The following is an 18,496-nucleotide window of genomic DNA, read 5'->3' on the forward strand; positions in this document are numbered from 1 at the left end:
TGTCCATATGCTTCTGATTATAGATTCTTACAAGGGTAGTTACCATTAATTAATATTGAAATTTATAATTCATTTATCTGTTACCAAGCTTGATCGACCAAATATGTAAGTCCACGAAGAAAGTATAACTATATACGGTTTTAAAATCTAATTCAAATATGAGGCCATGTAGGTGAAAATACAGCCACTACTATGGTAGCCTTTCTTCCTGATTTTGTTCCTGAAATGAAAGGTTTAATGTGTGAATTTATCATTACATCATCCTTAATTGCTCTACCTGTTTTTTCATCGACTGTGACAGTGATAAGCAACCAAACAGTTGATAACCTGTTACAAATTCTTCATTATTTTCTTTAATGTTTACTAAGATCAAATTAATTATACCTGCATCTTTTATCATTTGGCCTTTTTGAATCAGTGAGTAACAATAACACTCCAGGTATTAAATTAATTACACCTACATCTTTTATCATTTGGCCTTTTTGGACGCCACACCGATCTTTATATTAATGATGTGAGCGAGGAATGTAATAAAAAAATTATGTATGGATTACATTGTTGAATTTGTCAAAACAAAGGTTAGACATTATTTTTGCAGTAGGCCTTAACTTACTTTCTTCTCTTTTAACAGATAATGATCACACAACAGTGAAGAGATCTACGCATGAACATTCCAACATTGTATAAGTTGGACATGATGTTTACCGTAAAAAGCTAATATTTCATTTTCTCATTTCCATATTATTAACATAAGAAGCTCATTATCTTAGAAGTTTATTATCATGTTTTCCCACAGTACATGTATGTGAATCAAGTGTCGCAACTGTAAGATTTTATTTATAAATTTATGTGTGTGTGCATATATGGTTTCACAAATTGTTATAACTGATAAATTCTATTAGAGTAGACTAACAATTTTATGTGTGATAGGAAATTTTAGATTGGCAAAGTTATTAAACCACATGGACTCACATATCACTATAGCCGTCAAGGGCACAATGAGACATATAGCTACTGAATATTTTCAATATGATAGTCCTCTGAGAAGACAAATATTTTCAGAGTTAGAGTTGTTCTTTTAGAGTTGAACACCGGTCAACGAGCTCTTAAATTTGGAAAAGTAGCAAACTGGAATGGTGATATACCCGATTGGGTGAGAACATTTAATTTATTGGAGGTAAAAACATCTAATAATATTGATCTAATTTATTATATATTCAGTATTGAACTATTTGGCACATTTAATTTTTATAGTCTTTTAACTTCACCCTATTTTGAAGTTTGAAATGTGCATAAAGTGTTCGGTTATTACTAATGTTTACAAGGGCTTTTCAGTTTAAGTTATAGAGAGAGTTTGTAACGTGTTGATTTCTTTTACTACAGGTGATACTTTATTTTGTAAAAAATATAATGTGCGGAAAATTTTTTAGTCTATGTTGATTGGATTATTATGGACAAAATATATTAATAAGAGATTAATCATCTTGCAGCTGCACTAGATGACGATTGTTGGATATTTGAGAGAACGGATGAGGAGTATTGTATATTTGTAATATCATGCCCATTAATCACAAATCTTAAAATTATTTTATACTCTTTTTACGTGCAGTTGAAATACATTTTTATTATTATTAACAAAAAATCATTGAAAAGAAAATATTAGAACTAGCACCTTGCGACGCGGGCAAAAAATCTTAGTTTTATATCAATGGTTTCATTTTAGGAAAACTTAAATTTGAGTTTACTAAGAAACTTTAACTGTAGTAACATTTTTTTAATTTACTAGTAAATATATTTTGTAAACCCTATCCTCCTCTCAAAATCTCAGCCTCTTCTAAAAAATCAGTCACCTTCTCGGGGGTGGGGGTCGTCAATTTATCTGGTGAAAAACCTCAAACTCTATAATTTATTTTGTTTTGTTTCTTTCAATAATATTTTCTTTCATCGAAGAATCTTTGCATATTTGGTTTGTTTAATTTATTTTTGGACCTATTGTCGAAGCTTGGAATATAATTGTAGAATTTCATGTAAACTACAATAATAATTTAAATAATAATGATAAATGTTAATAAAATAGTTACCCTATGATGATAATAATGTATAAAAAGTATATCTATAATATATATAAAGTTTTTCGTGCTTTGCACGAGTTTAAAGCTAGTATGACCCTTGTATGTGGATTTGATATTATCTACAAAAGAGACTGTCCTCAAAATGAATTCACTACTTGGAATATCTTTATATTAGCCGTATTTATAAAAGTTTACTCAAGAGTTTAAATTTATCGAGGAATAACTAGCATATAAGTATCTTGTTGGCTTTAAGTAAAAATAATTTCGGCTACTCTTATATAAGGGTCGTGACAAGGCATGACAATATTAGAGAATTAAATAATTTATTTTATAGTCTCGTGATTTCTTTATTTTCAAAATGGGTTAAATAGCTATTTGGTCACTCGCCTGATAGCCAACTTGTAAGTGGGTCATCGAAATAAAAAAATCTTGCATTCTATCATTATTCTGTTTAAAACTTGCAATCTGGTTTAAGCCGTTAAAAATGTTAAATATATGTGAAAATTTGATTGGACTTGCTTATTATGATTTTGCATATAAAAGTTAGAGTTTGATCCTCCTAAATACGTACTCACATGACTTAGGTGAGTACAAAATTTTTTTTAATGTAAATACACGAGAGGTATTATTGTAGTTACGACATTTATTTATAAAATTACAATTCTGGCATTAATGATACACTATATACTCATGTAAGTCCGGAAGTACGTACTTAGGGGCATTTTTCTCTAAAAGTTAAACGACATTTTTGTAATAATAGAATTAACTTCTATATATTTACAAAAATAGCATTAACTTTATATTTAAAACTCACTTAATTTAAGAAAAATATTTCAAGTTAACTTTGAAATTTTTAAGCCCATAGTCGGACGTGATATGGCACGATTTAACAACTTCCCTTTAAAATTAAATTTTACTTAATGCACTAAATTTTTTGGCTAACTTTAATATTCTCATTGCAGATTTATTTAAGTTTAGTGATTCAAATGCAAGGTTTTCAGTTTGATGATCCATTTGTAAGTTGAGTGTGAGTTCAGTGATCAAATAGTCATTTAACCTTTTTCTGAATATGCACTTCACATATTTTATCTACCTCTTACAAATTTATTCAAAAAATGTGTTGTCAGTTGTCATAGATAACTAAGTTTTAAATAGCAACAGAAGGTAGTTAAGGATATAGTATATGCGGTATTTTAGAGGCATGAATGTCAAACAAAAAAGAGGCATTATTAAACTTTATTATTTTTTCGGTGATGTAAAATTAACTTCAAGAACAGTTAGCATTTTGGCTTATAGTTTGGATGAGGTAAAACTTATATTAATTTTATTGGAGTTTTTTCTTTGAGCTGATTTTGGTAAAAGACTGTTTTCATAATTGGTCATGCGGCGATTAAAACAGTTAAAATAAAGGTGTATAAGTATGATTTACAGAGACAACTTATACATCATCTACTTCTAATACATTTGTATTCTTGACTTATAATATTGTTGAATTTCTTATAATACTATGAAAAGTCATGAAAAATGTTATGAACGCTAATTCAGCTAAAATGTGTTTATATGGATATGATTTGCAATTTAACGTAGGTCATTATCTCATTTTGCTCGTGTTTATCTCGTGTACACATAATTTAGTATTTTTGACTAATTAGACTTATATGTATTATAATTGAATATATGTTCTAACAAATTTCGGGGTGAGCGATAATCGAATCCAGAACCCGAGACAGCAAGAGATTAGTTTTTATCATTTGAAATATCTTATCGCGCTCTTAAATTCATTCTTTTGATTGAGAGTGGCATATCATTTTTTAACAACAAAATGTGGGTCGACTAATGAGATATTTTACTTTAATTTATAAATATTAAATCGTAATATTTATTATTTAACATAAAAAATAAATTTGAAGACCAATAACTAAGTTATAAATAAATCATAAATTACATATAAAATGTAATATCCCAGTCCCACATCGAGTATATTTAGAACCGCTGTTCAGTTTATAAGGTAAAGTACTACTATTAAATGCACCAACGAGTCATGATCTTTTGAGGGCTTGTGGTGAACTTGTTGTTTACCCAAGTTGGATGCATTTAGGCCAGTAGGCTTCAGCTTATTTCGGACTCGAAATCAGGAATTAATCTTATTTTCGAAAAAGATTCGGTATTTGAACCGGGTTCTCATATATAGTATTATTCCATAATGGCAAGAGGTTCGGAGGTGGGAATACGAAACTAGTCGGTATTATCCGATAATGGGCAGAGAGGTTCGATCTTTGTGCTACGGGCTATCCGTTCAGGCCGACAATGACATCAGGAGTATAAGTCACCCGTATTGTTACATAAAAGCATTATCTTAATTTTTAATTTTAATATTAACAGATCTAATTTATCAAAATAACATATATTTTTTTCTTTTTTATTTTTTTATTTAAATAAACACGGAAAATATTAGACATTAAAAGATTTTTTCATTTCCTAGTAATAACCTAAATATGTAGTTTCACCTAAGAAATAACCTAAGAAATATCTTAATAATTCCACCCACATAGATTATTATCATCAAAAAATATTTTTTAATTATTTTAATCAAATGTATTATTATTCTTATTTGTTTAATATAATATTTTGAAATTAATAAATTTATCCCTCAATCGAAACAAGTATTTCAAATAAAAATAAATTAAACAAAGAATTTGGTGTCTTGTTTGAATGATTCATTTGCAAAGTAAGGTCAAAGTTGAATAATATTTGTGTTTTGTGTGTTGGTGTATTAGTTTGAACTAGCTCTATTACCCGTGCAAGCTCTATTTTGACAAAAATTATTAGTGATTTTCGTGTTACTAATACGATACTTTGTGGTTCAAGTTAGAACGATTAATGCAGCGATGAATATACTTGAATTTATAAGTTAATCACCTAACAATAAGCTGACTAAGTAGATCTTTTACAATAATCAGTAATAGTGGAGTGTTGTTTGATCGACCTTCTTACAACGTTTCTCAAAGAACACGTCGTTGTCTTAGTGAACGATATACAACGATTGATATAACCTGAAATCTTGTGTTAAGGTTGATAATCTATTGTTAATCATCTAATAATGAGTTGTAAGTAGATGTATTTCAATAGTCAGTAGTATTGGAGTGTTATTTGACGATCAACATTCTTACTATATTTCTAACATTCTTACTATATTTCTCAAAGAACTTAGTGTTGTTTCCGTGGAAGACACGCAAAGCTGGTTGTAGTTTGAAAACATTGTAGTAACGGAGATTACATATTGATAATCACCTAAAAATACTTGACTAATTAGATGATTTACAATGATCAGTAGTGCTAAACTATTGTTGCATCCAACCTTCTTACAATGCTTTTTAAATACATTGTTGGTGTCTTACCGAATCTCAGATAACGATTGCGTACCGTTGTTTGATATAGGTCTCAGACAGCATCTCGATACTCAACAGTATTTGAGGGTCTCAGATAACTGACATAAATCGTTGTTACATCCTATTTTCCTTGTAGTGTTATATTATATCGCTAATGTAGATTTTAGAGTGTAGCATTATAAATGAAAATAGTAATTTACTATTAAGTCAGTGATTTGTTTCTATAGAGGCTATTAAACTACAAAGGTTGAAACATAAAATAGCATGATTAATAAAGTATAGTTTACGGTGGCAAAAAAAAAATAAAGTATAGTTTACTAGTAATATATTATCGAAAAAGTATTATTTAATGTGTGAATGTCTATGATTAAATTTGTTAATAAAATTCTATATAACTTAAAAAATGATCATAATCATATTATTGTGCACGAGTATAAAGTTAGTATATCGAGATTAGTTAATCACTCAACTCTCTATGATTAATAAATTATTACTTATTATTATTATCAAAAAATTATATATTTAATGTATGCATGTCTGATTCTAAATTTGATTTTAACATTCTATGTAAATTAAAAAAAAATTATAATCATATTGGCGTACATGAAGTAAGTATATTGAAATGTGCTAATAATCCAAATCTTAAATCATTTTATTTTATATAAATATGAAAAAAAATTGATAATAGAATTTTATGTAAATTACAAAAATAATTATAATCATGTTGTCGTTTCAAGAGATTCATTATTTTTTTATGTTTCCGTCATATTACACTATCAGCAGACTGATTCCCCCGTGCAATTCATGGGCATACTAGAGACTACAACACATATAATTTGATTATGAGTATAAGTGATTCCAGGATTATATATTCATAAATATTATTTAATGTTCACATTTTTGCAAAAATTACCGGCTGATAGAAAAAGATCATTAGCTCTTATTATAAGATTTTGATTAAATTTACATACATTTTGACATAAAAAATAATCTCTTTCAATTCTTTAATTTTAAATCTATTTTTTTATGATCTCCTCTTGTAGATGACTAAAAGAGAACTGAGTTGGTTTTATATCGCCCAACCCGTGAATTTTTTACTCCCGTCGGGATAAACATAACTATTTGGTTATAATATAATACATATATAAATTATACGTTAGTTTTAATGACCTAAAATTGATCAACTATAAATTTGAATTAAACTTAGTATATCGAAAACGGTTAATTAGCCAAGTCTCGAATTATTTAATTTTATATAAGTACTAAAATAAATGGTAAATTTAATATAGGTTGAGACACCCAATATAAATAAATAGTCATCTAGTTCTATAGTTAATGTTATTAAAAGGTAAATAATTGAACCTATAACTAAGTTGGTTGATGTTAGTAATTTAAACGTATATATATTGGGTTTAATTCCCAATGACAACAATAATTCTAAATAATTATCTGAATCCAGGCGTAAAATTGTAAGTTCAAAATTAAAGTAAATTATCATCTAGCTCAATAATTAATGTTATTAAAAAATAAAAAAGTGAGCATCTAGATAATGGTGTTAGTAGTAATCCAGTTGTAACACACAGGTATAAAGTTGATATATCAACATGAGTTAATCACCCAAATCTTTAATCATTTATCTTATATTAATTTAAAAATAAATATTAAGTTAAATATAGGCTGAGCACAACAAATTTTTTTACTAAAATATAATAATAATTCCGTTGTAACCCACGGGTATAAAATTTGTATATCAAAATGAGCTAGTTACCCATATCTCGAATTATTTTGTTTTATATGACTATTATATTTAATATTAAATTATATATAGGCCGAACACAACAAATAATATTAATAACCCCGCTATAACTTACAGGTATAAAGTTATAAATATTAAGTTAAATATAGGCTGAGCACAACAATTTTTTTTACTAAAATATAATAATAATTCCGCTGTAACCCATGGGTATAAAATTTGTATATCAAATTGAGCTAGTTACCCATATCTTGAATTATTTTGTTTTATATGACTATTATATTTAATATTAAATTATATATAGGCCGAACACAACAAATAATATTAATAATCCCGCTATAACTTACATGTATAAAGTTACTATATCAACAAAAGTTAATCACATTAATTCAAAAGCATTGCATCTTTCAATACTAAATAAATATTAGATTAAATATAAGTCCAGTTAGACATGATTATACTATGTTGTTTTCTCTATTTTATCAAGTGAGTATTATATATATAATAAATTTTTTGTTTACCTGAGGAACGTTATAAGTTCGAACATCAAGTGTGTGTGTTATAATTATAAAAAAACGTTAAATAATATTTCAATTCAATGGTGTGCTCTCGAGATTTTTTGAGAAAGAAGAGAATGAGATGGGAGAGAAGAAAAAAAATAAATAACAAAAAAAAAATGAATCTTTCGTGTGCTACCGAGTTTGCGTAATTATGGACATAAAGGAAATAAAAAGAAGACATACATGTAAAAAAATCTTTTGAAATTTTTTCATTGTTGGGAAGAAAATTTTTGAAAAAAATATAAGAAATTTTCTCTACGAACCATTTTTTTCTCTCACAAAATATCTCAAAAACATATTTCATAAGAAAATTTTAAAATTCTCTTTTCTCTCTATGTTCTCTCCGTTAAAAAGGCATATTAGCTTTACACGTCAGTTTTTTGTTATATTTTTTACATATTTTACGGCCAGGATTTTAATGAAACTTTTGAATAGTTTAGTAATTTAAGAGCATTTCTAACTATCTCTTAGTAGACTCTTAAATATAATATAAATAATGTGACTTTTAGCAAGTAATGACATAAATTTTTGTGTGATTGTGTCAATTCCAACAATACTCTTTCTTTTGCCTCCTAAATTATATTTTATTCATATTTCAAATTGAAATTAAACATGTGCATGTGAATATTTTATTAATAAAAATAAGTTAAGAGCTATCTAGTGGATCTTAAAATAGAGGAGAGACTCTTAAGATTTTTGAGAGACATTAGGAGTTTGTTGGAGTTTAATTTTTTGACATGTTCTTTATATTTTGATTTAAGGGGGTATATTCATTTTAAATTTTAAAGGATTGAAAATAATTCATAGATTTTGGAAGATTTTCGTTGATTTTGATTGTTCGTGGACTTTTACGAAGTCGATGGAAAAATCTTGTAGAGTCTTGCTGATTTTGTGAAGTTTTCCACAAATCCTTCAAAATTTCATATATTTTAAAGAGATTTCAAAAAATTAAAAATGAACTAGCAAATCCACAACTTTTTCAAATCAAAAAAAAAATCCACGGATTTTTGAATATCATCAGATTTTAATGGACTTTTAAAAATCCAAATTGAATACCCATAGATTTCAGTAGACTTTTTAAAATCTAAATTGAATACACTCAGATTTTAAAAGACTTTTTCAATACCATCAGATTTCAAAATATTTTTTAAAATCCAAATTAAATAGCTCTTGATTTCATGAATCCAAAAAAATTCTTTAAAATCTTAATTGAATACAACCCTTACGGAGATGATCTAAATATAAGGTTTTTAAATTAAATGACCAACTCATAAGTTGAGCGTGAGTTGGGTGATCTTTTCGCCATTTAACTCTTTTGAGTTTTTGACAATTGACCTGTCTTGTGCAAGTGCAACGGGTCATAAAATTTGCAATTTCACTCTCCTCCGACAAGAAGCTTCAATTCTTGGAAACCAAAAAGGTGTGTATTTCGTCTTTTTATCCTGCATTTTTCGCTGTATCTATATTATCCTATTTCACCTTTCTTTAATTCTTGAATTTATTGTTGAGACTTCTTGAATTTTAGTATTTCTTGATATGATACCCTTTATTTGTATGTTAACTGAGAGTCGTTTATCTTTACGAATTTCGACGAGCGTTCAGTTTACGGGATTTCAACTCGGTTAACGGAAATCGAAATGTGACTGTTATTTATTTTGGAATATTAACCTTATTCTCATTAACAGGGTAACTCGTTCCTTTTTTAACACACGAGTTTCGATTGATTTCTATTCATTCCCGATTTCCACCAACGATCCGATCTTATGCATTCGAGTGTCTTTTAGGCTGCTATATGGTTCTTTAAATTCCTAATTTACTTGGCATGTATGCATTTGATTGGATTTTCGCAGGGGTAATGTTTGGTAGTTTGGTAAGATAGTAGTGTAAAAGTTTTCCAAAAGAATATCATTGTCGCGGTTGAATATCATTGTGGTGGTTGGTGTTTGGTTGATATTGCTAGAGTCTCTTATTAGTCAATAGAGTTTGCATCCAGTCGAGTGAAGGTATCGTAAGTATCTTGACTTGAAGACGGTTCGTCTATCTCTTTTGTTGTGTTTGGTTGGGGTGAATGGAATGGAATACAATGAGGGAAACAATAAAAGGCCGGGGGTGTTTGAGAGGTGGAGGGAGTTTGAGCTCTAGTTGATGTTTTAGGAATGTAATTGAGGAAAGGTAGGGGAGTTTGAGTTCTAGTTGAAACTGCTAGAAATATATTTTTTCAACCTTTAGCCATATTATATTTCAAATTACAGCTGATTTTAATCCCTCCAGGTTCATTCATCATAACCAAACACAACAGTAATATATATCTCTTTTGTTTCTTCCTCTCAATTTAATGGCGGTAGTACTTGGTTAGAGTTTTTCTAGATGCCAACTTGAGTATGAAACGACATTACAACAATGATTTCAACTGCTGCTTCCAAATTTGAATGCTGAAGAATATTTACACCAATATATATTTTGTTCGGGTATCATTAGTGCACAAATATCTCAATTTGTTTAAAGCCTATAAATTGTAATTTTTTTTATGACATACTCTAGTTTGAATGACTTGTGTGGTTGCAATATATATGCATATCTGTCAGAGTTTTATTTTAGACATGATAACTCTTAAAATATTTATTCCATCTAATAGTGTACTTTTTTTCTAATGAATTGAATTTTACGTTGCAGATGTTTAACGATCAGGACTTGGGATTTTTTGCCAATTTTCTTGGCATATTCATATTTGTTTCGGTAATTGCCTACCATTTTGTGATGGCTGAACCAAAGTATGAGGGAAACTAAGTAGTTGATTGTGATGTGGATGCATCGAGATGTCTTGAGAATCACTTTTCATAAAGTAGAACATGTTTATCATAGAGTTTGTCTTGGACATGGTGGTAGAAAACGAAAACAATTGTTACCAACTTATTGTAATGTTTGACACCCATCTTTCTAGCATTTTCATTGCATTCTTCTTATGTTAAATTTGAGGAGGTAATTGTCATAAAAACGTATATTTTATCTTATGTGCACACAACATGTGCTGCTGACTCAAATAAATTTTGCATATGATGTTGCATAACTAATTAGCACGTTGACTATCTGGTTGATATTATCAGTTTAGCTTATATCTAATCAGTGAGTTCTTTTTTTCGCTTTCTAACTAGGTAAGATTTGCGTGTATCTAACCCTCCCTAAACAAAGCTATTATATAATTTGTTTGCGGTGAGCATGCCTAGATATTGTGCGAGCGAAGATGTAAAATTAAGCTTGGTGGTAAGCACCTCTTATTAAAGCTCGGATGCCTTTTCAGATCATCATGAGTTATGGCTGCAAGTGTTTTCTGAACTCTGAACTATGATTATTTTTTCAATATAGCAGCTGTCTTTCCACAAGTATTAATTGGATCTAAGCTTGAACGTAGCTATGCTTTACAGAAGTTGACATCGAATCTATTTATCAAACCAAAAATCCTACTGTGATATCATAACAATGAAAAAAACTTTGGTGTTCACATAAGATCCAACCCCTTTGGGAGAGAATTGATAGATCTCAAGAAAGAGGTACAGCTAGGCTGTGAACAGCTCATTCTTCAAATCCCAAAATTGGCTCTATGGGGATGAATGTATGATGATTTCCCCACTGCCATCACTTTATAAATTGGCTTTTCGGCTCAGATGGGTGATTTTTTCAATCCTATATAATCTGCTGTCGATAGTTTAGACTGTGTCCTGACTTGGTTTGTTGGAAGGACAATAGATCATTCATCGCTATTCATACAAGTTCAAGCCATTGGGGTTATCACATTCTAATCATCTCTGTAGTTTTTCTAATAAGAGCAATCATTATAACCAAACACCAGAATTCATATATAGGATACGAGGCTTTAAGTCTTAAAACAATAAACATAAAACAGATTAAAAGAAAATACTGTATTTGTGTAACACATATAAAATCAAATCCGAATGCAGATAGTAAAAAAGATTCATAAGTTTTGTGACGATACTAGCATTATTGGGCAATTTAGAGAGAACCAGAGCACCAGGATTACATCATCTCTTGCGAGCGCCTCACGCAACGAGCAACTCTCTTCTTGAAATCAGCCCTTCGATCTCTCCATTCTTTAGCAGCATCCACATTAGCCGGAGACTCATCATTAGGACTCGATAACATGGATATAATACTCAAAAGTATACTCTCCACAGTATGGACAGGGTTCCAGCGCTCTGTAGCAGACTCATAGCCATGAGGATCATCCCCGGGAGCATGAAGTATCGAGATACAAACCTTCCCATCCGGATAAATATTCGGATGCCAGATATCTGTAGTAAACGTAACGGTCGGAGGGTTGCAAGGGTAATCTTCAGGGAACTTCATAATAGCATTGAAGAAACCGTCTTGGTATAATGTTCCCTCTGGTCCAATAATCGAAACACTCCATTCGAAGATGTTTGTTTCGTCTACTAGGCCAGCAGAGAAGCCGTCTACCGGGTTTTTGCAGAGATCTTTGAGCTGTTTTTGGAGAAGAAGGTTAGCTTGTGATGCTGAAGCCATGTTATTGTTTCTCCTCACCAGGCAGAGCAGAATTTTCTCTCTAAGAGATTTCGTAAAACTGTGACAATATGTTATTGTAAGAGGAGTTGTGATCTTTATATAGAGAAGGAAAAGATATAAAAAAAACTAAAACCCTAGAAGGATATAGACAACTATCAAAATAGAATTTGAATTGGAATTCAAGCACCAAAGGCAAAAAAACCTACTCTTTAAGGAAATTGCTTGATAAATCGATATACGTTTTAAGATTTTGTATTAGGTACAAAATCATACTAGATTTCGAAAACTGCTTACCACTTATTATTCAACCGCGTCTAATGACTAATATACAAGGCATGTCAGCCGACTCAAGAAATAATTAGGGGGCGTTTGGTATGAGTTATTCAACAAAAGAAAATGGAAAAAATTAGGCTCATTCTTTTTGTTGATGTTTATTTAGTAAAAACAATTATTTCCTTTCCCCTTTTTTACTAGTAGGTTTACCCTAAATTTCTCAAATTTTATAAATTAAAAATAATCTTGATATAAATTTATATATTAATTTATTAAAAAAATTAATGGTTCTATTAAATATTTAAATATGTTTGTTTATTATAATGCTAATATATTAGGTTGTTGTAATATACATATATTTTACTATATTGAGATTGCTTAATATTAAAAAATCAAAAATAAATATAATCATATAAATTTTCATTCCGTTTCTGGATCTGAACCAAACACGTAAAATAATTATGGGTCATTGCTTTCCTTTCTCATGTTTTCCCTTTCTCAATTTAAATTAGTTTCCCCGACATGAACCAAACGCCCCCTTAGCGTAAAAAGCCGTGTGAGACACGAGTCTCATATATATTAAAATATTATTTCGAACGAATTTGTACCTATACGGAAATAATTTTTGAATACGATAAATAATTATTTTAACCTTTCACTCGATTGTCTTACTTCTTATTCTTTTCGCACATATTATTAGAGTAATATTAGATAACTTAAGTGGTGAGAACTTATCTTTTATCATAGAGTTCGATTTTAACTTATCCCGAGAATTTTGAGATTAGATTTTTATTGTAAGTTATATGACCCTAATTAATAAAAAAGGTCAAAACTATATCATCATAACAAAAACATTTGAAATTTGTTTGTAAGGATATGCATCAGGGTCACTTCGGGGTTGGGGAGTACTATTCGCGCCCTTGATCCCCGAACACAATTTGAATCCTAAATGGGATTCTTTTCATTACGATCCTCGCCGGAACGGTAATTCTCACGAGGAGCGGGAAATAATCAAAAATAATAATTTTGTATTTTTAGTATATTTTTTAAATAAAAAAAAACTACTAATTCGGAATATCTAAAAGTATTGATAATATCTCATATTTTTAATATCAAATCATATTAAAAATTTACCCCACAAGGGTTGGCACCGTTGGTTAAAGAGGGGATAACTATCCTTTTGGTCACAGGTTCGAATCCCACGGGACGAGAATTTATGATTATGCCTCCTGAGTCAGAGCATGTCGCTTAAATACGGTTTATCTTGGTTCACCTGGTTTGCAGGCTATTACGTGTGCCTGTACGGTTTACCCAGTGCACACGGCTGCGGGTTACCTACGATAAAAAAATGGATTTACGATGTAAATGAATGACAAGTTTAAAATATATATTATATTCTAATATAAAAAATTGATCAATAAAATTATAAATCATTTTAAAATTATTATAATTTTTTAAAAAAAATTATAAAAATTTATTTGAGACAGGGGGGAATTACTCAAATGAGAATCCATCCAAAAAGAAGATATGAGATCTAATTTTAGCCCTTCATTTTATATATTTTTTTAATTTTCTTTTAATCTCATCTGTGCATTGCCTTATCTCACCCATTTACCAAACTCTTATCATCCCCATCTCTCTAATCGACATCACTGTCCCTCTCCCGCCCGCCACTTGTTGTCGTCGTTGCGCCAACGGCCCCGTCAGACTATCATCCCCCTCTCCCCCTTCTTCCCCTCTCTCTTTCCACACTTTTCCCATGGGTTAAATATCAAAGTGGTCACTCAACTAAATACCATATATCAGTTTCATCAACAAACTTAACGGAGTATCATAATAAATATCAAATGAATACCTCAAAATATGTGCTCGAGAATTAAAAATTATTTTATGGAGTTTTATACATGTTTCTTCAATCCTATTACAACCAAATGAAAAGTTATGAATTCCTATTATTTTAGATGATCTAGTGAGATTTTTAAAAATTTATCTACTAATTATTTTATTTAAATCAAAAAATATAACTATAAAATTAAAAATAAATATTAGATCAATTTTTAAAAATCTCACTATATTATCAAAAATACTAGAATTCATACATTTTCATTTGGTTATAATAGAATTCAAGAAAAATATATAGAACTCTATAAAAATAATTTTTAATTCCCGAGCACCTATATTGAGGTATTCGTTCGATATTTATTATGACTTTAGTGATTCAAATGATATTCCGATAAATTTAATGATCAAACTGATATATGGCCTTCAGTTAAGTGACCACTTTGATATTTAACCCCTTTTCCCATCTTTATCACTTACCTCTGTCGACATCCATGACCGTCATATGAAATATTCTTGTTGGCCGGAATAATTGTGGATCACTTTCACTTGAAAACCAACGACTACAGAGATTTACACAGCATTCGATTAATCTTATCCATCACAATAATTTCATTAGCCTTCGTCCTTTTCAGATCTGATTTATCACAAATTTTATTTTGTGTTGTGTAGCATCTTTGTAGTTTTAATTAGATTAATTAGAGATTATGATGACTGTTGGGATTAGTTGAGGTCGTCTGATGATTTTTCGATGGTGTGATTTGATTTTGGTGTTTTTTTTTATCGTAGTTAACCCGCAGCCGCTACCCTTCTGGTGTGCGCACTGGGTAAACCCTACGGGTTCACGCAATAGCCTGCAAATCACGTGAACGAAGGTAAACCGCATTTAAACGACAAGTTCGGGCTCAGGAGTCATAATTATAAATTCTCCTCCCGTGGGATTCGAACATGTGACCAAGATGATAGTTATCCCCTCTTTAACCAACTGAGTCAATCCTTGCGTGCGGTTTTGGTGTTTATAGTTTATTTGTTGGTGATTTAGATTTTAATATGATGATTTTCGTTCCGGTATTGGTGGTCGGAGTTTATGAAATGAGCTGGTAGTCGGATCTAGTGGACATAAATAGTTGTGGGATGTGGTGATTTTAGGTTGATGACGGTGATAGTTTGTATTCTGGCTTTGATTTTTGATTTTCCGGAGGTGATTTTTTGATTTGACAGTGGTGATTTATATTTGATGATGGTGATTTTCCGGTGGCTGCCAGTGGTGGTGGTCGTCGGCGACGGCCAGAAATGGTGGCTGGAGGTAGTGGTCGGTGGTAAGTAAAAAGGAGATGATGGAGGAAGTGATAGTTAGAGATGATAATGAAATATATAATGAGTGGTCCAGATTAAAAGTGAATTTAAATTTATGCGGTGGAGATTAGATCTCATACCTCACCCTTATATATATATAAGCCTAAAACCCCTGCGATACACGGATTCTTTTTAATATCATATAATTTTTTATTTTAGTTTTAAAGTGGAAATTTTAACTTTTGAAATTTATTTATTAGAAATTTTTGATAACATAATTTGATAATTATTTTAAATATGCATGTGTATAATTTAGTAAAATTTTAGTTTTTGAAAAAATATCACTGATTAAAAGGTTTAGTTTTGTTAAAATTTATAGGTGTGTTTACAAAAAAATAATTATGTTTTAATTGAAAGATAAATTTTAGCTCACAAAATAGTAAACGAATTATCTTTACTTTGGTATACCGTACAAATCTAACTAATTATATTTAAATTTATTATGCTTTAATTTTTTAAACTCGGATCAATGATAAAAAGTTTATGTATCAATAATAAAAAATTTATTTTAACCCGAATACAAATACATATTATTTTATTTTAGTTGGTATAATTATTTTTTATTTTTATTTTAATTTTTCACGAATCATTTGTATAATTTTTTTGCATGTATTGATTTATTTTAGTCTGACACAATTATACTAACTAAGGAATCATCTCTATTTTTATTTTGTTAAAATAGTTTTGGATATTAGAGAAATTAAAAAACCCGTATTTATATAAATCCAAATATTTTACACACAGATCTGCAATCAAACTTTTAATATTCTGGCTATGAGGCTCGGATCCCCGTTATCCACAATCCTGAACTTATATTTTATCTAACAACGAATTAGGCAGACTTTAATTTTATTTTAACACGGATCAATAATATAATAATTACCTTTAGTTTGAATTAAATTTTAGTTTAAGCATAGATAAAAATATGCATTATTTTGTTTTAGCCTTAGGCCCGTTATATCAACCATATAATTACATTTAATTTATTTTTAATTTTATTTTAGCTCTAGTTAAATATTATTTTATTGTAAACCGAATAAATAATATATTTTATTTTATTATGATGATATAATATCGACCAATGCATTATGTTGTAGCACGGTTTGATAAAATATTTTTTAGCTTGATTGGTAGTATTTATTATATTATTTTAGCCTGAGATAACAAATCTTGGTTTTAGTCTCGTACCCGTTCCAACTAATTATATTTTATTTTTTGTTTAATTTCATTTTAGCCTAAAATGAATATTATTATGTTTTAGACTGAATTGATAATATGTATAATTTTATTTTAGTCTAATAATATTATATCTGCCTATTTTAGTGTAATAACATTATATCTACCAAATGAATTTACTTACAATTTATTTTGTTTTAGTTTGTTTATTTTTTTGTTTTAGCCTAATGGCATTATATCGACCAAACAAATTTGCTTTAAAATTTTTATCAGTCTTTATTATTTTATTTTAATCCGACGATGCAAATCCAACAAATTGTACGTAATTTATTTTTAATTTTTATTTAGGATTGAATCAATAGTATAATTTTATTTAATATTATATAATATCTTGTTTAAATCAAAACCATAATTCTATTTGTATTTATATAATTTTATTGTGAATATTAATCTATTTATGAGAGTATTTTATTTTAAATATTATTATAATTACGGTGATCAGACCAACTACCAACCAAACTTTTATTGTTTCGTCTTTAATATATACTAGTATATAACCCGTGCGATGCACGGTTGTTTTTATCGTTATATTTTGTAAATTCTAATTTTAATATGTTGTTGGTAAGATTAGAACCTTATACCTCATAAAGAATAGTATTTTTTTATAATGTTAATATATTGCTGGCTGGATTCGAACTTTATATCTTTTAAATAATACTATTTTTAAAGAATAAATCTAACGGTTATTATCGATTTGATCTGACGACTCTTGATTGAGTGATCAATGACCAACAATCAAACATTTAATGTTTCATCTTTAATATTATATATATATATATATTTGTTTATTATATATATCGGGACGAGAAACATATATTTTTATAATTTTCTATTTTTATGAGGCAACCTAGTCAAATCGGTTCAATTTGTAAATGATTTAGACATTTTTCCGATACTAATTCGGTTTCAAATTTCGGCTCATCTATACTATATTATAATAGACGAAACATTAAAAGTTTGGTAGTCGGTCGGTCGATACTTGCCGAAATTACTTACTTACCGTCACTTAATTATTCTCATTCTAATTATTAAGTCGACCAATTCTAATTCTAATTGTAATTGATATTGAAGTCAACTTACTCTGTTACTTTACCAATTTCAATTCTATTTTATCGAACTCTATATCATTATAATTTATATTAAATTCAACTTGTTCTACCAATTTATAATTTAACTATATTATAATAGACGAAATATTAAAAATTTGGTAGTCGGTTGGTCGGTACTTACTGAAATTACTTAATTACCCTCACTTAATTATTCTAATTCTAATTATTAAGTCGATCAATTCTAATTCTAATTGTAATTGATATTGAAGTCAACTTACTCTATTATTTTACCAATTTCAATTTTATTTTATATCAAACTCTATATCATTATAATTTATATTAAATTCAACTTTTTCTACCAATTTATAATTTAATTTATATCGAGTTCTATATTATTCTAATTTGTTACTTCGGACTAAATTAAATTTAA

The 18,496-nt window shown here is 28.9% G+C and overlaps 2 protein-coding genes across 2 annotated transcripts; one reads left to right on the forward strand and one right to left on the reverse strand.

The window, feature by feature from the left end:
- The first annotated feature begins 10,447 nt into the window (after positions 1-10,447).
- On the forward strand, positions 10,448-10,785 carry LOC141717283 (dolichyl-diphosphooligosaccharide--protein glycosyltransferase subunit 4A-like). The gene has a single exon (XM_074519372.1). The coding sequence runs from the start codon at positions 10,448-10,450 to the stop codon at positions 10,559-10,561; it is 114 nt and encodes a 37-aa protein (XP_074375473.1). The 3' UTR covers positions 10,562-10,785.
- Positions 10,786-11,621: 836 nt separating this feature from the next.
- Positions 11,622-12,567, reverse strand: LOC141717284 (ubiquitin-conjugating enzyme E2 14-like). Its single transcript, XM_074519373.1, has one exon. The coding sequence runs from the start codon at positions 12,311-12,313 to the stop codon at positions 11,807-11,809; it is 507 nt and encodes a 168-aa protein (XP_074375474.1). The 5' UTR covers positions 12,314-12,567; the 3' UTR covers positions 11,622-11,806.
- Positions 12,568-18,496: the final 5,929 nt, after the last annotated feature.

Source organism: Apium graveolens, chromosome 4 (assembly GCF_009905375.1).
Source record: "Apium graveolens cultivar Ventura chromosome 4, ASM990537v1, whole genome shotgun sequence".
Classification (NCBI taxonomy): Eukaryota; Viridiplantae; Streptophyta; class Magnoliopsida; order Apiales; family Apiaceae; genus Apium; species Apium graveolens.